At 34.5% G+C, this 25220-nt stretch overlaps 1 protein-coding gene across 4 annotated transcripts in view; it reads right to left on the bottom strand.

Moving 5' to 3' along the window:
- Positions 1 to 25220, bottom strand: part of NCKAP1 (NCK associated protein 1) — a 101639-nt gene continuing 76419 nt past the window's right edge. For 2 of the 4 annotated variants that reach the window (XM_036254186.1, XM_036254188.1), the window contains 11 exons: positions 23993 to 24211; positions 23672 to 23802; positions 23290 to 23387; positions 18533 to 18626; positions 12374 to 12456; positions 11732 to 11812; positions 6582 to 6675; positions 4688 to 4804; positions 3692 to 3801; positions 2519 to 2608; positions 672 to 1024 (listed from right to left, as the gene is read on the bottom strand). In XM_036254186.1, the coding sequence (XP_036110079.1) occupies positions 908 to 1024; positions 2519 to 2608; positions 3692 to 3801; positions 4688 to 4804; positions 6582 to 6675; positions 11732 to 11812; positions 12374 to 12456; positions 18533 to 18626; positions 23290 to 23387; positions 23672 to 23802; positions 23993 to 24211 (1234 nt within the window). In that variant the 3' untranslated portion in view covers positions 672 to 907. Of the gene's footprint in view, positions 1025 to 2518; positions 2609 to 3691; positions 3802 to 4687; positions 4805 to 6581; positions 6676 to 11731; positions 11813 to 12373; positions 12457 to 18532; positions 18627 to 23289; positions 23388 to 23671; positions 23803 to 23992; positions 24212 to 25220 lie in introns of all 4 variants that reach the window. The other 2 variants (XM_036254185.1, XM_036254187.1) reach the window with 2 other exon arrangements.

Below are 25220 nucleotides of genomic sequence, written 5' to 3'. Positions count from 1 at the left end.
ATACTTAGACATTTGTAAACTAAAGTTTATTTTAAATTAAAACTTTCATATTATTGAATAAATTTCTGAGTATCTCAAATTAAAGAAATCATTCACAATGTGATAGTCTAGTGTTTATTTTATGTTATGGCAGGTACACTTGATTTTCAAAAATTTAAAACATATAAAAAGTGGTTAGGGACTAACATTTGTATCAACAGTTGATAAATGTCTAAGATTGTTTATTATACAGCAGAGTACAATGGTAGTGCTAATGCCAATAGGGCACCATGGAAGTTAGTCTAAAAATTATCACTAGGCTTTATACAAGCACAACATATGTTGCTGTATTAGAATTTTGAGACATAGTCTGCTTCTAATGCTAAGCAGTCCTTTAACATTTTTAATGTTATACAGTGTTACAGTATTTAGTTTGGCAAATGTTTCAAAATAAAGTAGAAATGTATTCATAACATCACAGAAATGCACATCCAGTTTTGTTTTCAATAAGAACCATAGGTACAGATCAGAACTCTTCCCTATATGAAATAATTTACACACAGATGAATGCTATATCACTATCTAAAATAATCACTAAATACAATTCTTTTTCAGAAATAAACAAGCAAAGGTTTTTTTTTTCATTATCAATTATCAAAAACATAGAGATAATGTATATTTTTCAAACAAATGATACTCTAAAATTATAGGAATAATTTCTGTGAATTCAGTGAATGTGCAACCTAAATTAACCAAGTATATTGTAGTACAACCATGTTAAGAAACCAATGATCAGAAAATACAACCATGTGAAAGAAATTTATAATCCACAAAACTGTTTTTCAGGCCTTAAGGTAAAATAGCTCCACAGTTTACAGGTAAAACCCAGGCAACAAAAATGCGTGCTTGTCTTCAATAAGTAGATATTTTATGCAGAAGATGTAACACTTTGCTTGTAGACAGCATGGTATGCATTTCTCAGCAAGACATAAGGAAAACAAGATTCCAAAAGATCCATTGTTAGGAATGGGGATTCCTGCACAATCTGAAAAATTTCAAAATGCATCAGAATTCAAATGATATATTATGAGAACATTTACTAACAACTAATAAACCATAATTTTATATTGTTCTTATTAGAAATAGAAACATTTTCCTTTTAGTTAAAAATCTGAAAGGTAAATGTGCCACAGTGAATGATCTCATAAATCAATTAACCAACAGGAACACATTGAGCACTTTCATTGCCTTCAACAATATACTAGACATAAAAGAGAATACAAACATTTAAAATGACCACATCCTGAAGTCTAACTGGGCACCCAAGAGTAAGTTAGAAAGACAAATCAAACATAAAATCAATTATAATTAAGTGGTGAAAAGCTGTAAGTTCTAGAGAAGTTCAAAAGGGAAGAAAGATTAATGTAGACTAATCAGGAAAGTCTATCTGAAAAAAGATCTGAGCTACGGGTATGTTGAATCATTCAGAAGACACAGATGTCTGCAGGTAAAGGAAATTCGTCTAAGGAAGGAGAGAGCCGCATAGTAGAAACAAACATGGCTGGTTCATGGAAGTGAACCGAAGGAACGAAGTATAGAGAATTATAGAAAATTGTATTAGATAGGCAGAATGGAGTAAGACTACAGAAAACTGGAAGAGTTGAAACTAATACACTATGAAAATATAAGGCCCAAGTGTTTCCCAACAGGTTGAAAAATTATAAAGAATGCCTTATAGGTAATGGTAATCTTTTATGTTGTTTTCTCATATGACTACCATATTGTAAAAATACAGGTGACTGTCATTCTTTTCAACAATTTTAGAAAGTGTGTGGCTTGGGTGGAGTGAGCACAAGGGATCAAAAAAGCACCTCATTTTCTTTTTTTAATAATTTTTTTTTCTTTTTTTTAATTGATTTGAGAGAGAGAGAGAGAGGAATGGGGAGAGAGAGAGAGAGAGAAACATCAATGAGAGAGAACATCGACTGGCCACCTCCTGCATGCCCCCCACTGGGGCTCAGGCCCACAACCTGGGCATGTGCCCTGACCAGAAATCGAACCGGTGACCTCTTGGTGCGTGAGTTGACATTCAACCACTAAGCCACACGGGTCGGGCGGGCTCAGCTGTTATTATTTAATCACTAAAATGCCAAGAAAAGACTATCAGAAATAAATGGAACTTCTTTGTCGTTACTAAAACTAAAAATGAGCCATGGCCGGTGTGCCTCGGTGGTTGCAGTGTTGGCCCTCTAACCAGTGAGTCACAGGTTCAATTCTGATCAAGGATATGAACCTCGGTTGCAGTTCATCCCCGGCCCTGGTCGGGTCATGCGGGAGGCAACCAGTCGATGGATGTGTCTTTCTCACGTTGATGTTTCTCTCTCTCTCTTTCTCTCTCTCTCTCCTTTTCTCTCTCTCTCTCCTTTTCTCTCTCTCTCTCTGTCTCCTCCCACTCTATCTGATGATAAATAAAAAAAATATTCTCAGGTGAAGATTAAAAAAAATAAATTAAAAATAAATAAATAAAAATGAGACTTACCATATCTAGCAGTAAATAAACAGATTCTCTATTTCTTGTTGTTGTTTTATCTGTCTCCTGGCCAATTTTCAGTAGACTGGAGGATGCAAGCTTAAAAGCATACACACATTTTAAATAAGTTTTTAAAATAAAATATTCACCAGTTACTTGTTTATTTTCAGTATGCTTCAACTTACAGCAAATTTCAATCACTCAACTGCTTATATAATGAGCAATTAAATAACAAATAAGATAAACTTAGATTCTTTACATTCAAACAATAATTTAAGAGCTATGATGGTATAAACAGACACAAAGACAAATGTAATCAAATATTATTGGTCTTTATAACGAATATTTTTCAGGACAAGTCTTTTTTTGGGAAAAAAATTATTTTTTTATCTTTCTAATATCTGTATTAACTGTATTTCTCAGTTCCCAAATAAGAAAATTTCACACCAAGTTTGAATGAATGGGAACACTGTGAGATTAGGTCTTGAATAAAGGAAATAGAGGAAAGGAAAGAAACATTTTAAATCTTAATAATGTTTTCTTTGAAACAGAAGTTATTTCTTCAAGTTAGTACCATAACTGCTTTAAATATTTTTTAAATAATTTTTTCTAAAAAGCTAGCAAGATTTGTAACTTGAAAAACAGCAAATATTCTAGTGTTATATCATGATGTATCTTTTCTTTAAGTAAAATATGGCAAGGGCACACTGATAAAGGAAAGAGAGCTACACTAACACAGAAACCAGAGCCACGCTTCATGAGCTAGAGTTGGCACAACTACCCTGTGTTGGGAGTAAGTAGTATTCTTATTTTTGAGTTTGTCACCATTAATAGTCTTTCTCCAAATAAATAAAAGTAAGTAAAATATATCCTTTTAGAAAGAATATCCTCTCTTTGCCTCAATTTTCCGTCGTTTTGTTGTTTCCCTCTTTTAAACCCTAGACAAAATTCTAGGGTACTCAAACATCAGCTTAGAAAAAGGTCCTGCTGCAGAACTCAAGAAATGAGAGACTTCTAAGTCAAAGGGAAAAAATGCTAAACTATTCCTTGATTTTAATGCTCTGCCTTACCTGTTCCTCCTCCCTGCCCCCCAAATTAATTGAGAATTTACTCTGTTACATCTCATAGTTATTTTAAATTTTCTTTATAAAATGCCATGGTTTTGCTACTGATTATACATACCGCAAGAAATTCTTTAAGACGGTCTTCAATGCTTCCTTTGTGAATTGTAAACAAAGCTGCAGCAATTTGGTTGATGGCTTTGGCCAAGCAATGTATGTTGTTGCAGTGCCCTGAGAAAGTGCAAATGGGGTTTTTGGTTTCTATGTGACCCCAAATATCAAATAAGACATAGAAGACAGGTCTTGAATGACTTCACAATCTACATACATCGTGATGTGATTAAAAACAGGGTTGGGGCATAACCTGCCTTGCTCTCCTCCTTTCTCTTTCATGAGAACTAGTGCCTTTTAAAAATAGTGTAGCGCCCTGGCCGGTTTGGCTCAGCGGTTAGAGCGTCGACCTGCGGTCCTGAGAGACCCGGGTTCGGTTCCCGCTAAGGGCACGTACCTCGGTTGCAGTTTGTCCCCGGCCCTGGTCGGTCGTGCAGGTGGCAGCCACTCGATGTGTTCCTTTCACATCGATGTTTCTCTCTCTCTCTCTGTTCCTCTCTCTCCCTCCCACTCTACCTGAAGAAAAAAAAATGGGAAAGTGTCCTCGGGTGAGGATAAAAAAAAAAAAAATAGTGTAGCAAGAAAGCAACAAATGATTATGTATTATTAAATAGCAAATTTTCAAAAACCCCTAAAAGAAATTTTACATCAGTTTTATAATGTCTTATACACTTAAAAAAAATAAATGCTTAGCTGCTTTACAAACATTTTCTTATTAAATCCTTATAATCCTAAGAGTTGGATATTCCCTCACCATCCACCCCCTGCCACACACATATTCAAGCATCCATAAGCTCATATAAACAAATTTCCTATATCAGGAAATTGGGGCTTAGAAAAAGAAAAAGAAAAAAAAAAAAAAAAGACTATTCAGGGTTACACAGCTAGTAAGTAGAAGAACTGAACCCACATTTAATTATAAAAGACCATTAATTACTTGAAAAGTATCTGCTATATCAAAACCCATAACTTTTCCACTGTCAAAATAATTTTAAGTGACTATTACCTTCTATAGCAGGGCTATATTGAGACATCACATTACTGGCCAGTGTTGGCAAAGAAACTGCCACAAAGACCATGAGGAGGCAGGCAATTTTATATTCTTCTTCTGGACTTATGTTTTCTAAGAGAGAAAAATTAAAAATAAAACCAAGGTATTTCTTTAAGATTAGTTAAGAGTTGATACTCTAAACCAGAAAAGGCAATTTTTAATTTTTGTATAAGGTATTTTACTCTGCCTCTACAGAACTGATCAGTTTTGTTAGAAGAAATACAGAATATATACAAATAATATACATTACTTATTATTATTGTCAATTCCCCAGGCATAATTTCAAGGACCTCTAATATTTTTCTTTTTTAAATGTAAGATTATAGGGCAAAAATATAATTGGGATCATTGGAACCCTAAATTTCCTTATTGAAAACTGCTGATAAAATTATTTTACAAGAAAATACTATTTACTACAGTTTAGAAAATTTGTTTTCTCATAAAATCCTTAATTTTTTGTCTAAAATAGATAGGAAGATAATTTGAAATTTACTATTTAAAAGATATAAATATGCCAAGTGGGCTAGATTTCCAACCTCTGCATTTTAGAAGACAGGAAGAACCAGTCATAGATGAAAATAACCAACACTGCGCTAAGGCTTTTAAGATATAACCCTTTCTAAAATATCTATTGTAAATATTTTTCAATAAAAACTAAAATATTTTACAACAAATATTTTAAAATAAAAAAATAATTGTGGGTTATCTAGTACCTGGGAACTTCAAGTCACCGTACTATTCACCACCCCAGATAATTAAGAATTAAACATAAGAGAGAATATGTTTTTTAAAATTGGTTAATTATGAAAAATATAGCTGTAGCAAATTAAGTAACAGTAGTAATTACCCATGTGACTATAATTAACATACTACACAAATAACGAAACATAAAAGAATGTTAAATAAAAAAAGAACCGATCAACTCAAACACCATGCTACATGCAAAGGGTTAGTGAAGGGCATTTTAGTACCAAAAACAGATTAAATGTTATTTACTTTGTAGACAAATCTAGAAATATCTAGCGCATTCTGGGTACTACATTTCAAAGGACTGGCCTTAACATTTTTTAATATTATATATAGTGCACAGACTCTTTATGGTTAGCAGCTCTAGTCCAATTAAAAAAGGACACCCTTTTCTAGGTATCAGCTAGACCATCTCCATCAACATACAAATAAATACAGGCACACATTTTTATTTTTCCAAGCTCAAAAAATCTTTCTCTTGATTTCAGTCCTGCCTCTAGTCACTATAATTTGATTTCTTTGTTCTCCTTCACAGTAACACTCTTTGAGAGTTATCTCTAAACCCTTTTCTCCTATTCTCCCTTAAGCCCTTTCCAAATCAGCACTTTGCCCTGGAAATTCCACTGACACTGTCAGCATCATCCATTAATTCTACACAGCTGATCACTGCTTTTCCTCTTTCATGGAAGCTACTCTTTCCTGTGTCTTCTTATCCTTCACTGACTCTTCCTTCTCAGTTTTTTGTTTGTTTGTTTTTCTAAATTTAAAGTAGTTCCTCCTCCTTTCTCTGAGCTCTTAAAGTTGAGAGTGTCCCAGGGCTCAGACCCTATCCTCTTCACTTCTGCATCTACACTAAGAGGATTTAGTAATCTCAACTAGTTTTATGGCTTAAATGGTCTAATCTGTATGATGACTATGCTGGAACATAAACTCCAGAATACAAGGATCTTTTTCTTTTCTGCACTGATATAGTCTACCTACCAAAAAAAGAAAGAAAAACCTTGACATAAAGTAGGCATTTGAATAAAAAGTATTAGATCTACACGTGTGCTGCCCTGATCATTTTTACCAAGATGACTACCTATTTACTAATGCATTTTACCTGATTTTTGGGAAGAGAGAGCTACAACTAGGGCAGGATCAATCTCACAAGGTAATCCAGCAGCTGATGACAGCTCATACACATTCATTGCAACCTGAGGAAAAAATATAAGAATTATAGAGTAAGAAAAATCTCACTTTAGCAAGAAAAGATACACTGTTTAAATTAGAGTCGGTCGACAAGAACACTAAAGAATTCTGAAAACCTGCCTGAAGCAGGAGCTACAGCACAACTAAACCATACTGAATGAGTGATTTATTTATTTGTGCTGTATCATTTACTTAATGATCTGCTGCTGGTTATAACTTCCTACTGTTAACTAAACAAAACTTGTATAGTTTCTGTGGCAAATTCCAACAGAATCATACTTATTATTTTTCTTGGAAGCATGGATGTAAAATATCAAGCCAAAAGAGATGAGTAAATGAACAAAAGTGAATCAAAAGCACTTACGTTTATGTCCATATTTGTTGAGTGAAAACTTTATAGTGGCCTAATCATATCATATATATAATGTGGGAAATTACATATTATAATAGTTTTAGGGAGTACTGATTTAAAATCTGATCAAGGGCCCTGGCCGGTTTGGCTCAGCGGTTAGAGCGTCGGCCTGCGGTTCTGAGAGACCCAGGTTCGGTTCCCGCTAAGGGCGCGTACCTCGGCTGCAGTTTGTCCCCGGCCCTGGTCGGTTGTGCGGGTGGCAGCCACTCGATGTGTTCCTTTCACATCGATGTTTCTCTCTCTCTCTCTGTTCCTCTCTTTCCCTCCCACTCTACCTGAACAAAAAATGGAAAAATGTCCTCGGGTGATGATAAAAAAAAAAAAAAAATCTGATCAAGGAATTTTTTTTTTTTTTTTTTATCCTCACCCGAAGACATTTTTTCATTCTTTGTTCAGATAGAGCAGGAGGGAGAGAGAGAGAGAGAGAAACATCGATGTGAAAGGGACACATCGAGTGGCCGCCACCCGCACGACCAACCAGGGCCGGGGACAAACTGCAACCGAGGTACATGCCCTTAGCGGGAACCGAACCCGGGTCTCTCCGGTCCGCAGGCCGACGCTCTAACCGCTGAGCCAAACCGGCCAGGGCTGATCAAGGAATTTCTAATGACTAATTTTTTTGGTACCACATATGGATTTCAAGTACTTAAGATATTCTGACAACTCCACGCCTCAGTTAGAAACTATATAGCCTGGCCAGTGTGGCTCAGTGGATTGAGTGTCATCCCATGGACTGAGAGGTCCGGGTTTAATTCTTGGTCAGGGCACATGCCGGGGTTGTGGGCTTGATCCTCAGTGTGAGGTGTGAAGGAGGCAGCCAATCGATGTTTCTCTCTCACACTGATATTTCTATCGCTCTCTGTCCCGCTTCCTCTCTCTAAAAAAAAATCAGACATTTAAAAAAAAAAAAAAAAACTACCTACATAGCCCAGCTGATGTGGCTCAGTTTGTTGTGTTGTCCCATGCACCAAAAAGTCATGGGTTCGATTACTGGTCAGGGCACATGACTGAGTTGCAAGCTTGATCCCCAAAAGGAAGAATGTAGGAGGCAGCCGGTCAATGTTTCTATCTCTCTCTCACCTCGAAAAAAAACCATAAACTACCTACATAATTGGTTACCTCTGATATTACAACCAAGAAAAAGTATAAGATATAAAGTAGAACTGTATAACCCGCCCCCAAAAAAGTGTAAGGTATGAAGTAAAGCTGTATATTAAGTTCTAAACACAGGTTTGTGATCCATTATTCATTCTACCCACAAAAAATAACTCAAAATGGATCATAGACCTAAACTTAAGTCCTAAAATTATAAAATTTTTAGAAGAAAATATAGGCATAAATCTTTATGACTCTGGGTTAGACAATGGTTTCTCAGATAGAGGCAATAATAGAAAAAAATAAACTATATTTCATCAAAATTTAAAAGTTTGGTACTTCAGAGGACATTATGAATAAAATGAAGGAAAAAAAACCCCACACCCACTGAATAGAAAAGATTTGCAAATCATGTATCTTTTAATGAACTTGTATCCAGAATACATAAAAAACCCTTGCATCTCAAATTTAAAGACAACCAACTAACTGGAAAAAAGAGCAAAAGGATCTGAATAGACATTTCTCCAAGGAAGATAAACACCAATAAGCACATGAAAAGATGTTCAACATATTTGCCACCAGGAAAATGCAAATCAAAACAATGAGTTTTCATACACATTGTGTGTGCCACTTCACACACCCTAGAATGGCTATAATTAAGAAGACAGACAATAACAAGTATTGATGAGAATACAGAGAAACTGAAACCACCATATACTGCTGATGAGAATGAAAAATGAAGCAACTACTTTAAAACCAATCTGTCACTTTTTCAGAAGGATCAACACATAGTTTCCATATGACCCAGCAATTCTACTCCTGGATTATCCCCCACAGAAATGAAAGCATACATCCACACAAAAACCTGTACATGAATATTTTTAGTACCATTGTTTTTAATAGCTCCAAAGCAAAAACAATCCAAATGTCCATCAATTAATGAATGGATAAATAAAATGTGGTATACAGGCAGACAATGGAATATTATTTAGTAATAAAAAGTGAAGTACTGATACATGCTACAAGTTGGTCTGAAGGTGTGGGTTCTTGTTAAGCTGATACATGGTATGTGAATGAACCTTGAAAACACCATGCTAAGCCCTGGCCGGTTTGGCTCAGCAGTTAGAGCATTGGCCAGCGGACCGGAGTTCTCGGGTTTGATTCTGGCCAAGGGCACGTACCTCGGTTGCGGTTCATCCCCAGCCCCGGATGGAGTTGTGCAGGTGGCCACCAATCAATGGGTCTCTCTCACATTGATGTTTCTCTCTCCCTCCCTCCCACTCTGTCTGAAGATAAATGTAAAAATATCCTTGAGTGAGGATCGAAAAAAAAAAACATGCTAAGTGAAAGAAGCCAGTGCCAAAAGACTATATACTGTATGATTTATATGAAGTGTCAAGAACAGGCACACCTATAGAGATAGACAACAAATTAGTGTTTGCCTAGGGCTGGGAATGGGAAGGAATGGGAAATAACTGCTAGTGAGTACAAGGTTTCTTTTTAGTGTGATGAAATGTTCTAAAATTAACTGGTGACAGCTGTGCAACTCTATGACTATTCTAAGATCCACTGAATTGTATACTTTAAATGAGTAGATTTTATTATTGGATGATTTTTATCTCAAAACTATTAAACATATGTTTGGTTTTTCAAAAATTAGTAAGTTCTACTGCAAGTTTGCTGGAATTTAAATACAATTATGTCAGATGCTAAGAGAGTTGGATGGTTACTCAGAATATTAATTAGTATTCTCATCATATGCACACCAGCGTCTTCTCAGGGACTAATTTGTCTTTAATGTTTTCTTAACGTTTTTCTACTTAAAACATTTTTTTAATGTTTAATGTTTCCACTTAAAACATTTTTTTACACTATTAATATAGTTTCCAATCATAAAATCACAGAACAATCATTTATCTCAAATATTTATTCTGTGCAAAGCACTGTGGGAAAAACAAAAATAAAGAAAACAAAGTCTTGCCCTGGCCAGTTTGGCTAAGTGGTTGGAGCATCAGACCACAGACCAAACAATCGCGAGTTTGATTCTGGTCAAGGGCACATACTTCAGTTGAGGTTTGATTCCCGGTCTGGCCCTGGTCGGGGTCATGCAGGAGGCAACCAGTTGATGTGCCTCTCTCACATCAATGTTTCTCTCTCTCTCTTTCTCTCTCCTTCCCCCTCCCACTCTATCTAAAGATATATGGAAAAATATCCTTGGTGAGGATTAAAGAAAACAAAGTATTGGTCTTCATGATGTTTAATCTAGTATAAACTTAAGTGGAAAAAAACATTTATAACACAGGTGGATTGTATTTAATTCTACAATGGATAAACTAAAGTTCTCTGATAAAGCTAAGAAAAAAAATGTTTATCATCACTTGGAAGATCAAGGAATGTTTCTTAGAAGAGGGCAGTTGAGTCAAGCAGGCCTTAAACAAAAAGCAGGGCCCTGGCCGGTTTGGCTCAGGGGTTAGAGCATCAGCCTGTGGTCCAGAGAGACCCAGGTTCGGTTCCCGCTAAGGGCATGTACCTCAGTTGCAGTTTGTCCCCGGCCCTGGCTGGGTCGTGTGGGTTGGCAGCCACTCGATGTGTACCTTTCATGTAGATGTTTCTCTCTCTCTCTCCTACTCTATCTGAACAAAAAATGAAGAACTGTCCTCGGGTGAGGATTTAAAAAAAAAAAAAAAAAAAAGCAGGATTTCAAAATGTAGAAATAGAAAACAACAGGAATTCCAGGTAGAATAAATGAGAAGATGAAACACACAGATCTGAGAATGCACACAGATCTGGTTATCTCATATGATGCAATAGGATGCACATGAAGAAGAGGGGGGTCAAGGTAAGAAATAGAGTGGGAGAAGGATGGAACAAGTGACAGATAAGTCTTAAATTTGAGAAAAGACTTGAGTGTCTTATATATAAGAGTTTAGATATACTTTTTTCAGGCAGTGCTTTTCAAAATATGCTAAACCAAAAATAACCATTCCAAGAAACATAAAAGCTTAAAAAGCATAAATATGAGCTGACATGTCACTTATTAGATGTGTCACCCCTGGTAAATCATTACTGGCATTAGCAGTGGTTGGACTTCACGATCAATAAATTTTCAAAACCTATATTATATTTATTAATTAAAAACAGGATATTTAAATAATTTCATAATCTACAATTAACATTCTTTTATAAGATTTTTTAACATCAATTTTAAAAACTGATTGAATTTATCTATTTAAAACAAAACAACTTTTATTTCACTATTTCATCTTCCTCATTCTGCTCATGACCATGTATAAACAGCTATCAGTTTAAGGAAAAAAGACTGGTATCTACCATTTTACATTATTATAGGTGATCAGGAAATGTTGACTTTCAAACTGCCTGCTGAATATTTTGGTGCTGAGCTCTTCAAAGATTCATTTTCAAAGGCAAGCATGCTAACTAACCACTCTAAAATAGAAACTTTATAATACTTTGGAATTTATTATATTTTATTTCATAGGTAATTTAAATATTTCAGTTTAGAAACTGTAAAATACAAATAAAAGTTTTATTACCTTCATATCTGTTTCCCTTGGAATGTGATCCTTGAAATCTTCAATAGAACTTACAAGAAAAGGAATGTGGTAGGACAAGACCTAGGCAGGACAACAGAAAGAAACATAGCCTTATTTCTGGACAACAAAGCTGGGGACAGGGCGGGGAGGGGGTATCAATGGGGAAAAAAGGAGAAACATCTGTAACAAAAATTAATTAATTAATTAATTTAAAAATATAAAAGAAACAGCTTTATTTTTAAATGGTGACCTCTAAATTTATGAAATGTTACTATTTGATTACTTCTAGTTTTCATAGAAATTATTTCACTTTATCTGTTGTTGTGTAATTTTTTAAAGTACTAAGATACACAGAAATAAAATGTATGTACTTGATGACTAAGTGAGTGTAGGCAAATTGAAAATGCTTTCACACGAGGAGTAGCTCAATATCCAGGCAACTTATACACCTGAATTTCAATACCAAAACAAAAAATAAGTTTAAATACCTTTAATTCTTATATACTTTATTTTAGATAACTATGAAAACTGAAATTGTAATTATATCACTGTATGCTATGAATTTAAAAAGTAACTTTTAATTTCTGGGAAATTAAAAGGGATTATTTGGATATAGAATATGTACTTATAATGGTTTCTTACATCTCTAAGTGCTTCTTGTGCCAATGAGCGGAAGGATAAAATTACACCAATTATTGTCATCCTCTTCAAGACACTGTCAACAGCTAAATTTGAAGAAAGGAGGGAAGAGAAGAAAAGAACATGAATTGGATTCTTTCTTAACCTTGGAAAAAATTCTTGGTCATAAAATTCCCATGATAAAAGGCATAACTAATAGCAATTTTATTGTAACAAATGATTGAAGAGGCCAATGTACTGAAAACTGATATTAAATTAATTATATTTACTATAAATGGAGTACACTCTATTCTTTAAAATAGTTTAGATGGTTCAGCAGAATCTTGAAATAATCATAAGTAACTACCTACATAGTTCTATTTCAGAAATGGTAAAGGTAAGAGGAAAGAGAGAATAGGGGAAAAAGAGGAAGCTGATCAGTGTCCAGAAATAAAAAAAAATGACTATTTAGATCATAAGCAATTTTGACAAAACCAGGTTGCTAAAGATTATAAATGGATGCAAATATATATATATACATACACATGTATGTATATATATATTACGGAGCATGCATTGTGCTGAAAATTGTTACTACATATTCAATATTAAAACCCGGTTAACAAAACCAAGGAAGAGTAGGATTCGAAGAATCAATACCTTCCTATTTTAAAAAGCCAGCAAACATTTATTAAATTACTCCCCATAAACAAGGGATTGTACTATGTAATAAGAATACAAATATAAACAGAATAATCTAGACCTTAAGTAACAGTCTAAATGAACTGTCAAGAAAACTTATATAATTTTTATATACACAAGTTTCTAGAAAGATTTATAGATAACTGTTAACTGTTGTTACCTTTGAGAAGTACGAATGGAGAGGATTGTTTTGTTTTGACTTTCTACCTCCTACATAGTTTGTTTAAACCTTTACCATAAGCATCTTTTATTATAACACACAAACAAGACATAATATAAGCCAAAATGTGATGAGAATGAAAAATAGCAGTGTTAACAAAATGATATAAAGCACAAATATGTTCTAAGTTCCACATAAGCAGGAACCAGTATTATTCATCTGTTAGTCTCTAGCACTCAGTAAAGTACCTGAGACCCAGAATATCAGAAGATGTTCAATGAAAGTTAATTCAAGTAATGAGGCTTTTACTATCCAGAGAAGGAGAGTATGAGGGTAAAAGGAAAGATTTATCTGAGAAAATGTCATCCAAGTTGGGCATAAAGGAGGAATAAGAAAAGAAGGGCATTCCAAGCCAGAAAACAAAAAGAACAAACCCTGAAAGAGGAATGGCAGAGAATAAGGTTAATAATAATAAAATACGTAGTGTGTCATCATCTATTTTCCCAGGCTGTTGTTCAGAATTTAATCAAATACATTTGCAAAAACTGTATCCTACAACCTCCTCTTGAATTTGTACAACAATGACACATTAAAAGTTCTGAGAGCCCAGCCCGTGTGGCTCAGTGGACTGAGTGCTGTCCAATGCACCAAAAAGTCACTGGTTCAATCCCCTGCCAGGGCACATGCCCAGATTGTGGGCTCGATCCCCAATTGGGGGTGTACAGGAGGCAGCCAATCGATGTTTCTCTCTCCCTTCCTCTCTATCTAAAATCAATAAAAACATATTTTTAAAAAAGAGTTCTGAGAAATTTTATAGTAAGAAATCTTGTTTAACTTATTGTTTAATGAATTATTTGCCAAACCCACTTGACCACTGGAACCTCTTCCTCATCCCCCATAATTTCCACTAACATTCTGCTATGGTCTGAATGACTGTGTCCCCACAAAATTCCTATGTTGAAATCTTAACTCCCAAAGCTGATTTAGGAGGTGGGGCCTTTGGAAGGTGCTCAAGCCATGAGGGTGGAGATCTTATGAATTCAATTAGTGCCTTATACAAGGCTCCAGAGAGAGAGATCCCTAGCCCCTTACATCATGTGAGAACTCGGCAACCCTGAAGAAGGCCCTCACTCTACCATGTTGGCACCATTATTTTTGACTTTCACAACTGTGAGAATTAAATTTATGTTGTTTATGAACTACCCAATCTGTAGTATTTTGTCTTAGCAGCTCAAATGAGTTAAGACACATCCCAAGGAACTAATATTAGAGCAGCGGCTATGGGGGTCTTGGGCCAGGCAAGCAAAAGGTAGTAGAAGACAGGACAGCAAAGCATGGCTGGATATGAAGTTTATCCAAATAATGGTTTTTGAACATCATGCTAAGTAGTAATTTAGACCATCTTCAAGCAATGTGTGGGTTATTTAGAGTTTCAAAAAATATAAAGAATGATATGAAAATAAGTATGTTTAAAAATATGACTCTGAATGTCAGACACAGGTTAGAAAGTGAAGACCAAATGCATGTTACAAAGCCATGACTAGCCCTGGTAAGCGTGGCACAGTTGGCTGAGCAGTGTCCTGTGCAACAAGAGGTCACCGGTCCGATTCCCAGCTAGGGCACATACGGGAGGCAACCCATCAATGTTTACCCTCCCCTCCAAAATCAACGAAAACATCCTTGGGTAAAGATTTAAAAAAAATTTTTTTTTAAAATAAGAATAAGAGAAACACTCCAGAGAAATCAAGTAAAATAAGAATGAGAAAACAGGACCAGATTTTGCAAATGGGAAAATAGCCATATTATAGTATATTGAGAGCAGAGAACTGAAAAGACAAAACCGTGAATGCGAGCTAGTCAAAAGTTTAGCAACATGGCCCTGGCCAGTTTGGCTCAGCGGTTAGAGCGTCGGCCTGCGGTCCGGAGAGACCTGGGTTCGGTTCCCGCTAAGGGCACGTACTTCAGTTGCAATTTGTCCCCGGCCCTGGTTGGTTGTGCGGGTGACAGCCACTCGATGTGTACCTTCACGTCGATGTTTCTCTCTCTCTCTCCCTCCCACTCTATCTGTACAAAAAATGGAAAAATATCCTCGGGTGAGAATAAAAAAAAAAAAAAAAGTTTAGCAACATGAAGAATGACAAATAGGATGAATAAGAGGCAGGTTTAAATAACACACTTTTAAAAAAGTGTAATTTTACGAGCAGTACCTGGCTTCCAGGAAGCAGAAAACTTTCGGGATCAGGAAAATTGCTTGGGATGAGTGTAGTAGAAAGGTACGATAGTACAGAGGAGAACGTAATTAAAATCACTAACCAAATTGTATAGTCGGAAATAAATGAGTAAAGCCAGAAAGAGGTTGATTAGAAAACTAGAGAGACATCAAATTTTCAATGAGCTAAAACCAAAAGTGTAATAGGCTGAAGGAGTGGGAGAGCCAGAAGACAGGACTCTGGTCTGAGAGCAGAGTTTCAAATTCAAGATTTTACCAGTGCAGCAGTTTCAGGTGATGATAACCGCCAAAGTGTTGCTAAAGTAAAGGTCTTTAAAGGCAACTTGTAGGTTTGTAGATGGTGGCAAGGTTAGGGCAAAAGTGAGTGAAATGAATTTTAAAAACGAAAAATCACTACAGGAAAACTAGAAAATAAAAGTCTGGAATAATGGAACCAGTAGAGTGATGAACCTAGCCCCAAGGAAAACAGTGTCAGAGAACAGAAAGTAAGGAGGAGGGACATTATTAAATTTGTTCAAATCATATAGAAAGCCTAAAACTAAAAATTAATTCCAGATTGCCTCCCAATTCAGAATTACTTTTTAATAAATAATATTGCTTTTCTTTTTAAGGATATTTAAAAGAATGTGTTTGTTGACTGTGAACATCAAACTGTTGTAAAAGTACATCAACTTCTGGACATAGGGTGAAGGAAACACGAAGGTAGAGGTCAGAGACAAAAGAGTTTTCTGAAAAACAGTTCAACTGAAAGCAGATTTCTCTATTCCCCTGAATAAGCCACTCTCAAGCAGGTTTTACAAATCACAAAAAAATTTCATTAATTCTATTCAAAGACAAATTTGATATATATGGATGTTAGAACAATACTTTATCTTTTGATTTTGTTCAACTGCACAGGTCATGAATCACCACTATTATTCAAGTAAAATTCAAGTAAAGAGAATCTAGATAAAGGATTATGAATTTTATTTTGAAAACCTACAAATTCTGCTTGGAATTTTAACAAATTCTATTTTGTTTCAATTCCACAAAAAGAAGATTAACAGTAAACAGGCATTAGTTGCTTCTAATCAGATACTATCAAATGCTGTTTATTAGCAGAATGTTCATTAGGGTTAAGACTAGTTGGGTGGTCAAGAGTATTAAAAAATGGGAGAAATATGAAAAATACAAAATGTTAAGAATAAACAAAAAAGACTAGAAAGTACAAATATATACTAAAACAATAAATAAAAGAGATCGAGTAGATATTTAATAATTTTCTGCTTAATATTTATTCACCCTCCTACCTCCTATAATGCTAGCAAGTCAATCTGTCCTTTTTCATTTTCTTAATTTCATTTTTAAAAGTATCATACAGTAAACCTGACCCTTTTTTTCCCTTTTGGTGTACAGTTCTAGGGAAAAAAATTAACGTGTAGATTTGTATTGTCATCATCCCAATTTCATCAACCCAAAAACTCCCTCATTGCTTTCTGTTTTAATTCTGACAACTCTGACAACCACTGATCTGTTCTAGAAGGCAAACAGTAGTGTAATTTTATGCTAATTGATATTAAATATGTTTGTATTTTATAAAGCAAGACAAGATAGTTTAATAAAGTGATCCTCTAAATCATTTTATAGCTTTACAGAATCTGATATAGCTATAAAACATTTTTTAAAAATGCCTGTGGACCGCCCTGGTCGGTTTGGCTCAGCGGTTAGAGCATCGACCTGCGGTCCAGAGAGACCTGGGTTCGGTTCCCGCTAAGGGCACGTACCTCGGTTGCAGTTTGTCCCCGGCCCTGGTTGGTCGTGCAGGTGGCAGCCACTCGATGTGTCTCTTTCACGTCGATGTTTCTCTCTCTCTCTGTGTTCCTCTCTCTCCCTCCCACTCTATCTGAACAAAAAGTGGAAAAATATCCTCAGGTGAGGATAAATAAAAAAATAAATAAATAAATAAAAATAAAAATGCCTGTGGACCACAGAGTCCCCAGGTTTGGTTCCCGCTAGGGGCACGTACCAAAGGGAAAAAAAAAAAAATCAATGGCAAAGTATGTAAAACACATAAATGGCTTTAATTTTCTTAGAGATTACTTTTTATTTGGGAAAATAAACCTGGTTTTCTCAAATACAAAGACTACTGGGAATTTCACTAATTTTTTAATGTTGGGAAGACTTTTAAATTAATCAATAATAAGTATGACTTCAATTAAAACTTTGAGTTCAAGTACCAAAAGCAAGTGAACATAAAATTAATTCAAGTGCATCTAAAATAGGTATCTAGTTAAACATATTTTATTATTAAATATTTAAGATTCACTATTATTTCACAGTATACCTCCCACAAAGACTCAATGTCAACTGTCAAAAAGACATTACATAGGATTTTTTTTAAGTTGTAGGGTCAAGTTTTCATACAATAAATAGTAGTTAGCAATAAAAAGGAACAAATCACTTATTCACTTAACACAGATTGTTGATTATCAAAAACATTTTAAAGTTAGACACAAAAAAAGTATGATTTCATTTATATGAAATTCTAGAACAGCAAATTTATTCTACAGTGACAGAAATCAGGTAAGTCGTCCGGATTTGGAGACTGGGGGTGAGAAGCCGACTATAGAGGGACATGAAGAAACTTTCCAAGGTGATGGAACTGCTCTATATCTTGATTATGGTAATGGTTACATGGCTGTATGCATTTGTCAAAACCCATCACACAGTTCACTAAATGTGTACATTTTATTATATGTAAATTATACCTCAATCAAGTTGATTCTCAGAAAGTGACAGACTCAAAGGTTAAATCTCCTTTAGTTGAAATTAATACAGATTTACTGTATTAAATGTAATGGGTTCATGAAGTAACTGATAATAATATTCATTAAATATCTGACCTATGGTACTAAGAGTCCAGTAAAAAAAAAAAAAAAAAAAGTGAAACAGATACTTAAAGATCCTTTAACTAAAAAAAAGTCCAGTTCTCTTCATAAGCTGGAGTACTATTCATAATTTACTACTGTATTTACATTTATAAATTTTGAGCAAAAGCTAAATACTCTTGCTGTTCTTAATGCTTATTAAAAAAGTATCATAAGTTACCCACATGATAATCTTTTAAAGAGTGCAGCCATCTGGTCTGGTTTGTCAAAGCTGGTCCTCATTTGTGTAAGCACATCAACATTCTCCACCACAAGTTTCTAAAGAAAAAAAGAAAGATCCCAGGTCAGGCATAGACCTCTTTGTGTTAATGATGTAAGAACATGCTTGGAAATTACAATCTGGAATGTAGGAAATACAATTCATGAAATCCAGATGCTCTGTGGTATATATTTTTGTTTTTGTTTTAATAAAGGAATCTTCAAATTATTTACATAGGTTTAATAGTTTCTTCAGTTTGAAAACTCGGGAAGAGAAGAGTTCAGGAAAAAAGCAATAAAGATAGGCAGTAGGATAAAAAATTATTGTATCCTTAGACACAGAACAGAATAAATAATAAAAAGCAAACACAAAAGTGGATCTAGAGAGCAATAAATGCCACCAAAACAACAAACTAAAAAACTTGCTAAAGTTAGATAGCCTAGAGTTCAGTGCTATCATGGATATATACAATCAGGAGAATAACTTATTAAGGTATGGTCCCACTTCATGGGGATTATAATAAAGCAATATTTTCCAACACAAATGATCAAATGAAAGTGTCAACTATGTACCTTCTCTTTCACGGACCATCGAGAAAAGGAAAGAGAATAGAAAGAAGAAAGGAATATAAATAAGGGAAGGGAGTGAAGGATAACTATTCAAGAAAAGTGTAACTGATTAAAGAATGTTTTTCTTAAAAGAAACACTGAAAAAGTCATTTAGTTTAAAAATTACAATGAAGACAAATGTAATGACTAGGCAATTTACAAACAATTCCATTTACTCTAATCCAAATGAGAGAGAGAATATTCCAATTCTATAGCCAAGGAAACTAAAGCTCAGAGAAGTTAATAACTTGCCCAAAGCTGCAAAGATATTAATTAGTAAAATTAGGAATCTGAATATAGGTATGTCTGATTTTAAAATCCATCCCCTTAATGCCTAAAGAAATGGTTCTCAAGTTTCAGTGTACATCAGAATGATCTGGAGAACTTACTAACTAAAACACATATTGCTGGGTCCCAGCCCCAATGTTCTGATTTTGCAGGTCTGAGATAGAACCAAAAATGGTGCATTTTTAACAAGTTCCAAGGTAATGAATGCTGCTACTGATGACATAAAAAATTGTTTAAAAACTATTAATATAAAGCATTTGTTAGTACATTACTCTTTTTAAAAAGTTAATTATGTCTTCTCTTGAAAGTATACTTTATACATTTAATTTTTTTTCTTTTCTCCCTCAATTGCATCCTGAAACAAAGCTCTCTCTACATATTTAAAGCCATTTATTAATATCACTGATGAATGAACTGAAAGCTGGAATACTAGGAATTATCAACTAAATGGTTTAAAACAGGGACAAATCACAAGAATACTATATATATATATTTAAGTTTCCTGTTAAAAAGAAAGTTAAAGTTTTGACATAACTCATATTTCTATTTCTTACTCCATTTGAAAAAAAAAATTCCCTAGGGCTCTGTGAGGAACTAAAAGAAGTGATCTGTAAAATGCCAAAACAATTCTTTTGGCAGGATTGGAAGAATAAATTGACTCAACGGGCACAACTCCAGATGAAACACCCCAAGAATTTTAGTAGGAAAGAAGACTGGTTGTTTTCTTCTCCAGAAAGTAATAAACATGTTTTACCACAAGTACACATGCACAGTGTTGACTATGTCTGACACATGATTTATTCACAACCATTAAATATAAAGAAGCTCTCCTTTTTTAATTGGCACACAACTTTACTGTTTGAAACAAAAAGGTCCTCAGCTAAAACAGAAACTGAAACAATTAAGGCCATCCTTAAGATGAAGATGATGTAGGCACATAATATTTAGTTTATCTCAATTTAGAAAAAATAAAAGCCAAGAAGTTACAGATTGATTTAAAAAACATTTAAATTCCCCCCAAAACATTTTATGCACTAATTTTTTTAAAAGACTAAAATGCTATCAGAGGTATCACCTTGCTCTAATGTTGAAAGTGTGGGCTACAATGTCTTCAGAGGGGTATTTGATAATATTAAGAAAAATTTCAATGTTCGCATCCTTTGACCCCCTTGATCCACTTTCAGAAATTTTCCTATGAGAATGCTCAAATAAGTATGAAAACTAGGTTGGAAGTGCTGGTTAAATGTAGAGAATCCTTTCCCTCTTAATCTTTCTTCAGCAATTTTGCCAGAACACAACCCAGACTGTCTGAAGTAGAGTATCTACTGCATGGTCGTAATGGGTAGAGAATAAAGGTCCCACAGAGACAACTCTGAACAGCAGAGGCCACACTAGACAACTGAAAGGCCCGCATCATCTCGGATGGGTGAACGGTGCAGCTGGTATATGCTGAAGATGCAGAAGTGACACAAGTAGGGGAGGGTGGGCATGCCTGGGTGTATGTGTGCATGTGTGTGCCTGTGTCTCACAACAAAAGTTTTTAAACATGTGAACTGTGACGTTGTCAAAGGCAGTTGGCAGTCTCTGCCTCTTGATGTAAGAGTAAGGAGCAATCAAAATTACTATTTAGCCCTGGCCAGACAGTTCAGTTGGTTGGAGTATATTCCCTATAAACCAAGGTTGCGGGTTCAATCCCGGTCAGGGCGCATACAAGAATCAACCAATGAATGCATAAATAAGTGGAACAACAAATTGGTCTCTCTCTCTCTCTCTCTCTCAAATCAATCAATAAAAAAAATTTTTTAATTACTATTTAAATATTGAGTCCAACCAATATAACTAGAGATATACAATAATTGACTAGACTGCTTCATTTTCAAAAAGACCAGATCATTCACCCAGGAAAATGTAATTTATGTTCCTTCATCAGATAAGGGTGGGTGAGTTAGATGACTGCTGAGATCCCTTTCACTTTAAAGACAGTACAGCACCGTACCAGTATAAGCTCTGGAACTAGACAGACTATACAGGCTCAAACTCTAGTTTCATAGCCTGGACAAGTTACTTAATCATTATTGGTCTTACTTTCCTAATTTGTAAAATAGGGACAATTCCAGTTTCCATAACTTAAAGGGGTTAAAAATATATATGTTAAAAGTTTATAAAAGTCTTAGAACAAAGTAGAGTCAAGAAAGACAGCTATTTTTATTTATATATCCAACATATATTTACCAAACATTCACAATGTGTTGAAAACTAATTTAACACGAAGGGTTTAAGAGAATTAAAGTTTATACTCTAGTGAGAGCAGCATTAGCAAATACATGATAGGGGAGGTCGCCAAGTAAGAAACACATAATGCTGGATAAAGAGAATAAAAAGTGATGCTTGCTATTTTAAAAAGTGTGGTCAAGCAAGGATATTCTGTTATGATGTCATTTCAAATAGACGTGAATGTTATGAAAAGGCAATCTAAGGCACCATCTCCATGAAGAATATTTGAGGTGACACAACAAGCAGGCCAAGTAGGCTGGAAGAGTGAGTAAAGAAGGCGAAGAAAAGTGAAAGGCCAGGTCCTAAAGAGGCCTTCTAGTACCGTTAAGGTCATCAGATGCCTTTGAACTCTCATAGATATGAATAGAGAGAGAGCCAAACAGGCTAATTTTTATTACTACATCACAATACTCAAGCCACTACATTAAATGGCAAAGAAGCACTAAAAATGCTAACAATTATAGAAGTACCTATTTATTCAGTTGAAATAAAAAATAATTAGCAAAAATAAAATTACTGGGCCACAATTCTTCTATTATCCATACCAAAAGGAACACAAGAAAGTAAACTGAAAATGAGAAATTTGTTACCCGAGAATAATAGCAAAGAAAAAAGATAATATATTTACAGGGGAATGAGTTTAATAAATAAGAAATGTATTGCTTATTAAAAAAAAAATTAGCATTGCAGTGTTTTATACTTAAAACCATATTAAGAATAAAGTGTGTGTATTTAAAACCCACATTATAAAGTATCTAAAAGTTGACTTCTAAAACATTCTTTTAAAAAAGAACAATGATGCCCAGCCGGTGTGGCTCAGTGGTTAAGTGCCCACCCATGCATCAGGAGGTTGCCGGTTCGATTCCTGGTCAGGGCACATGCCCATGTTATGGGCACAGTCCCCAGTGGGGGACATGCAGGAGGTGGCCAATCGATGTTCCTCTCATTGACGTTTCTATCTCTTTCTCCCTCTCCCTTTAAAATCAATAAAGAAAAAAATATTGGAAAAAAAAATAAACAGGAACAATGAGAGAATAATAACATGATGAATAATAAAATAATATTTACTTAGTACTTATTGTCTGGCACCATGCTAAATATTCAAGCATGTAACATGTATTAATTAGCTCATATAATTCTCTCAAAGTAAGTGAGTTTAAACTTTGCCCAAAATCAAAGCTTATGACTGACAGGACTGAATTTCAGGATAGCCTAATTTGAGAACTTGAGTTCTTAACCACTGGATAATGTTGCTTCTCCTTTTAGTCACACTGACTCATCATCTATTTTATTCACTCAACAAAATATTAACCTTGTAGGAGTTGACTTATCCTATATATTTGCTCAATTTTCAGTAAATCAGATTACTATCTGTAACACAGAATAAAACAAAGATGCTATTAAAAGACCATGCAAGCGCTATAATTTCGTTTACATATAAGAACTTTCAGGTCAGATAAAGTAATTAACATTTTAGGCTTGCCGCACATTTTCTTGAAATATTTTTCAGCAATTCGTGTTTATAAATTAAAATTAATAAAGACTGTATTACCTTAAGTTCAGCAACTTGTGACGAAATATGCCACATAAGGCTTTCACTTAGGAACTTCATACCATATGGGCCTAGCAGTTCTGATAATGACCTCATTTCTGAAAGGAAATGTAATTAATTTTATACTTTGACAAAGCAAATCCTTTAAGAAAATGAACAGTAACATACTGAAACATTACATTGTAGAAACAAATTATTAATGCAAAAATCCTAAGAAACCTCTGGAGTAAAAAAAGAAAAAAGTAACACAAATGCAAAGGTAAGTCTAAGATATAATGTATGATTATGCATATAACTGAATGAAAACAGTCATAATTGAATCAAAAGCCAAAAGAATCAAGGTTTCTTCATTCTCTAAAACATGGCACACAGCATTATTCACCTGATATGTCAGAATATTCCTCTGCATTGAATGTTAATTCATTTTCTGTAGGTAAGTTCACAAATGCTTTCATTGCAGGGAAATAAGCTATATGACCATTGCTGACTTGTCTTAATAAAGTTTCCAAATACCTAAGGAGAAAAGTAAATATATAACCAGGAGAAACTATTTATTAAGATTTATTATGGTATACATTCCTGCATATAATTTTAAGTTGACTGATATCACGAATGAGAACTTATCCAGTAAAAAATAACTTTCCCAAGTAGTTCATTACAAAGAAACATTGTATCATTCCAAATTTCCAAATGTGTTCCTTACCAATTTGTGTATAGACTTGTAATGGTTGGCTCTCCGTGACTGTCTAAATGTTGTGTTTGTTGAAGAAGAACATTATTAAATACTCTTGTAATATCAATTTGCACATAGTTTTCTATTGACTGAAGTACAGTCATGTATGCTCTTACACTTGTTAGAAGCTCGGATGGTTTTGCAATTTCTTGTGTGGCTTGATTATACATAGTCATTCCAACAATTGACCTGAGGCAAAGAAAGAATAAGAAAAGAGTTCTGACTTTTGCATTTATATAAATAGGCATTTGGCCTACTAATCTTTAATATCAAATAATCAATAAAATTAATTTTAAATAGGATTAGTTACAAAGCCATGAAATTACTATCATTATCTTCCAAAGAAACAATCTAAAAAAGAATGACTACCTAAAAGCCACAATGACGTGGCAATGCAAGTGATTTAAAAATTTTTAGACATCAGTAATAAAAATGATTTAAGGATAAATTCCTTTGACATAATTCATTGTCTGTAACAAGTACAATGGACTATTTAAGCCATAGCCTGAATTCATTTGGCACTGTTGTGTGCAAGTAGTTTTTTAGGCTTTATGTATATTACCTGTAATTCTCATATTTAATAATCCTACTATGTAGTTACTACTATTTCACAGATCAAAAAAACTAAGGCTCAGAACTCAAGTAAACTGATAAGGTCACTTTGGAATTGGTGGTTGCATGGTTTGGCACCACATCTGCCTTAGTATTTCCTCTCAACAAAATGCAATACAGTCAAAACAAGGCAACAAACAGAAAACTTCATTGTTCTTTAATCACTGTAACACATAAAACACGATTCTCTTTAGTTATATCCCAAGAAACTGCATAAGCCTAAAAACAAACACAAATTTTGAAAATATTTTCCTACCACCTATTTCACCTTTGTTAAAACTCACTAAGTATTAGATTTGTAAAGCTCTTAAGCCTGTATTTGTAAGGAAAAATCCTTAAAAACAGACAAGCCCCATTGCTAGAAAGAGTCCAGAAAACCAACTCAAGACAAAAATGCTAACCTTGCATATAGCTCCTAAGTCCTAAGAATGTGCTGAAGTGATCAACTGAAATCAACCAATACAAGCTATACGTGGTGGCATAAAACCTTTCCCAGGTAAACAAGTTTACAGCTTTGGCTTAATCCTGATCACTAAGGAGATAGGTGTTTGGTAAAAGGAGTATCAGCTGCCCTGGCCGGTTTGGC

Source organism: Molossus molossus, unplaced genomic scaffold (assembly GCF_014108415.1).
Source record: "Molossus molossus isolate mMolMol1 unplaced genomic scaffold, mMolMol1.p scaffold_m16_p_11, whole genome shotgun sequence".
Taxonomy (NCBI): Eukaryota; Metazoa; Chordata; class Mammalia; order Chiroptera; family Molossidae; genus Molossus; species Molossus molossus.
This window is presented reverse-complemented; position numbering and strand designations above follow the sequence as displayed.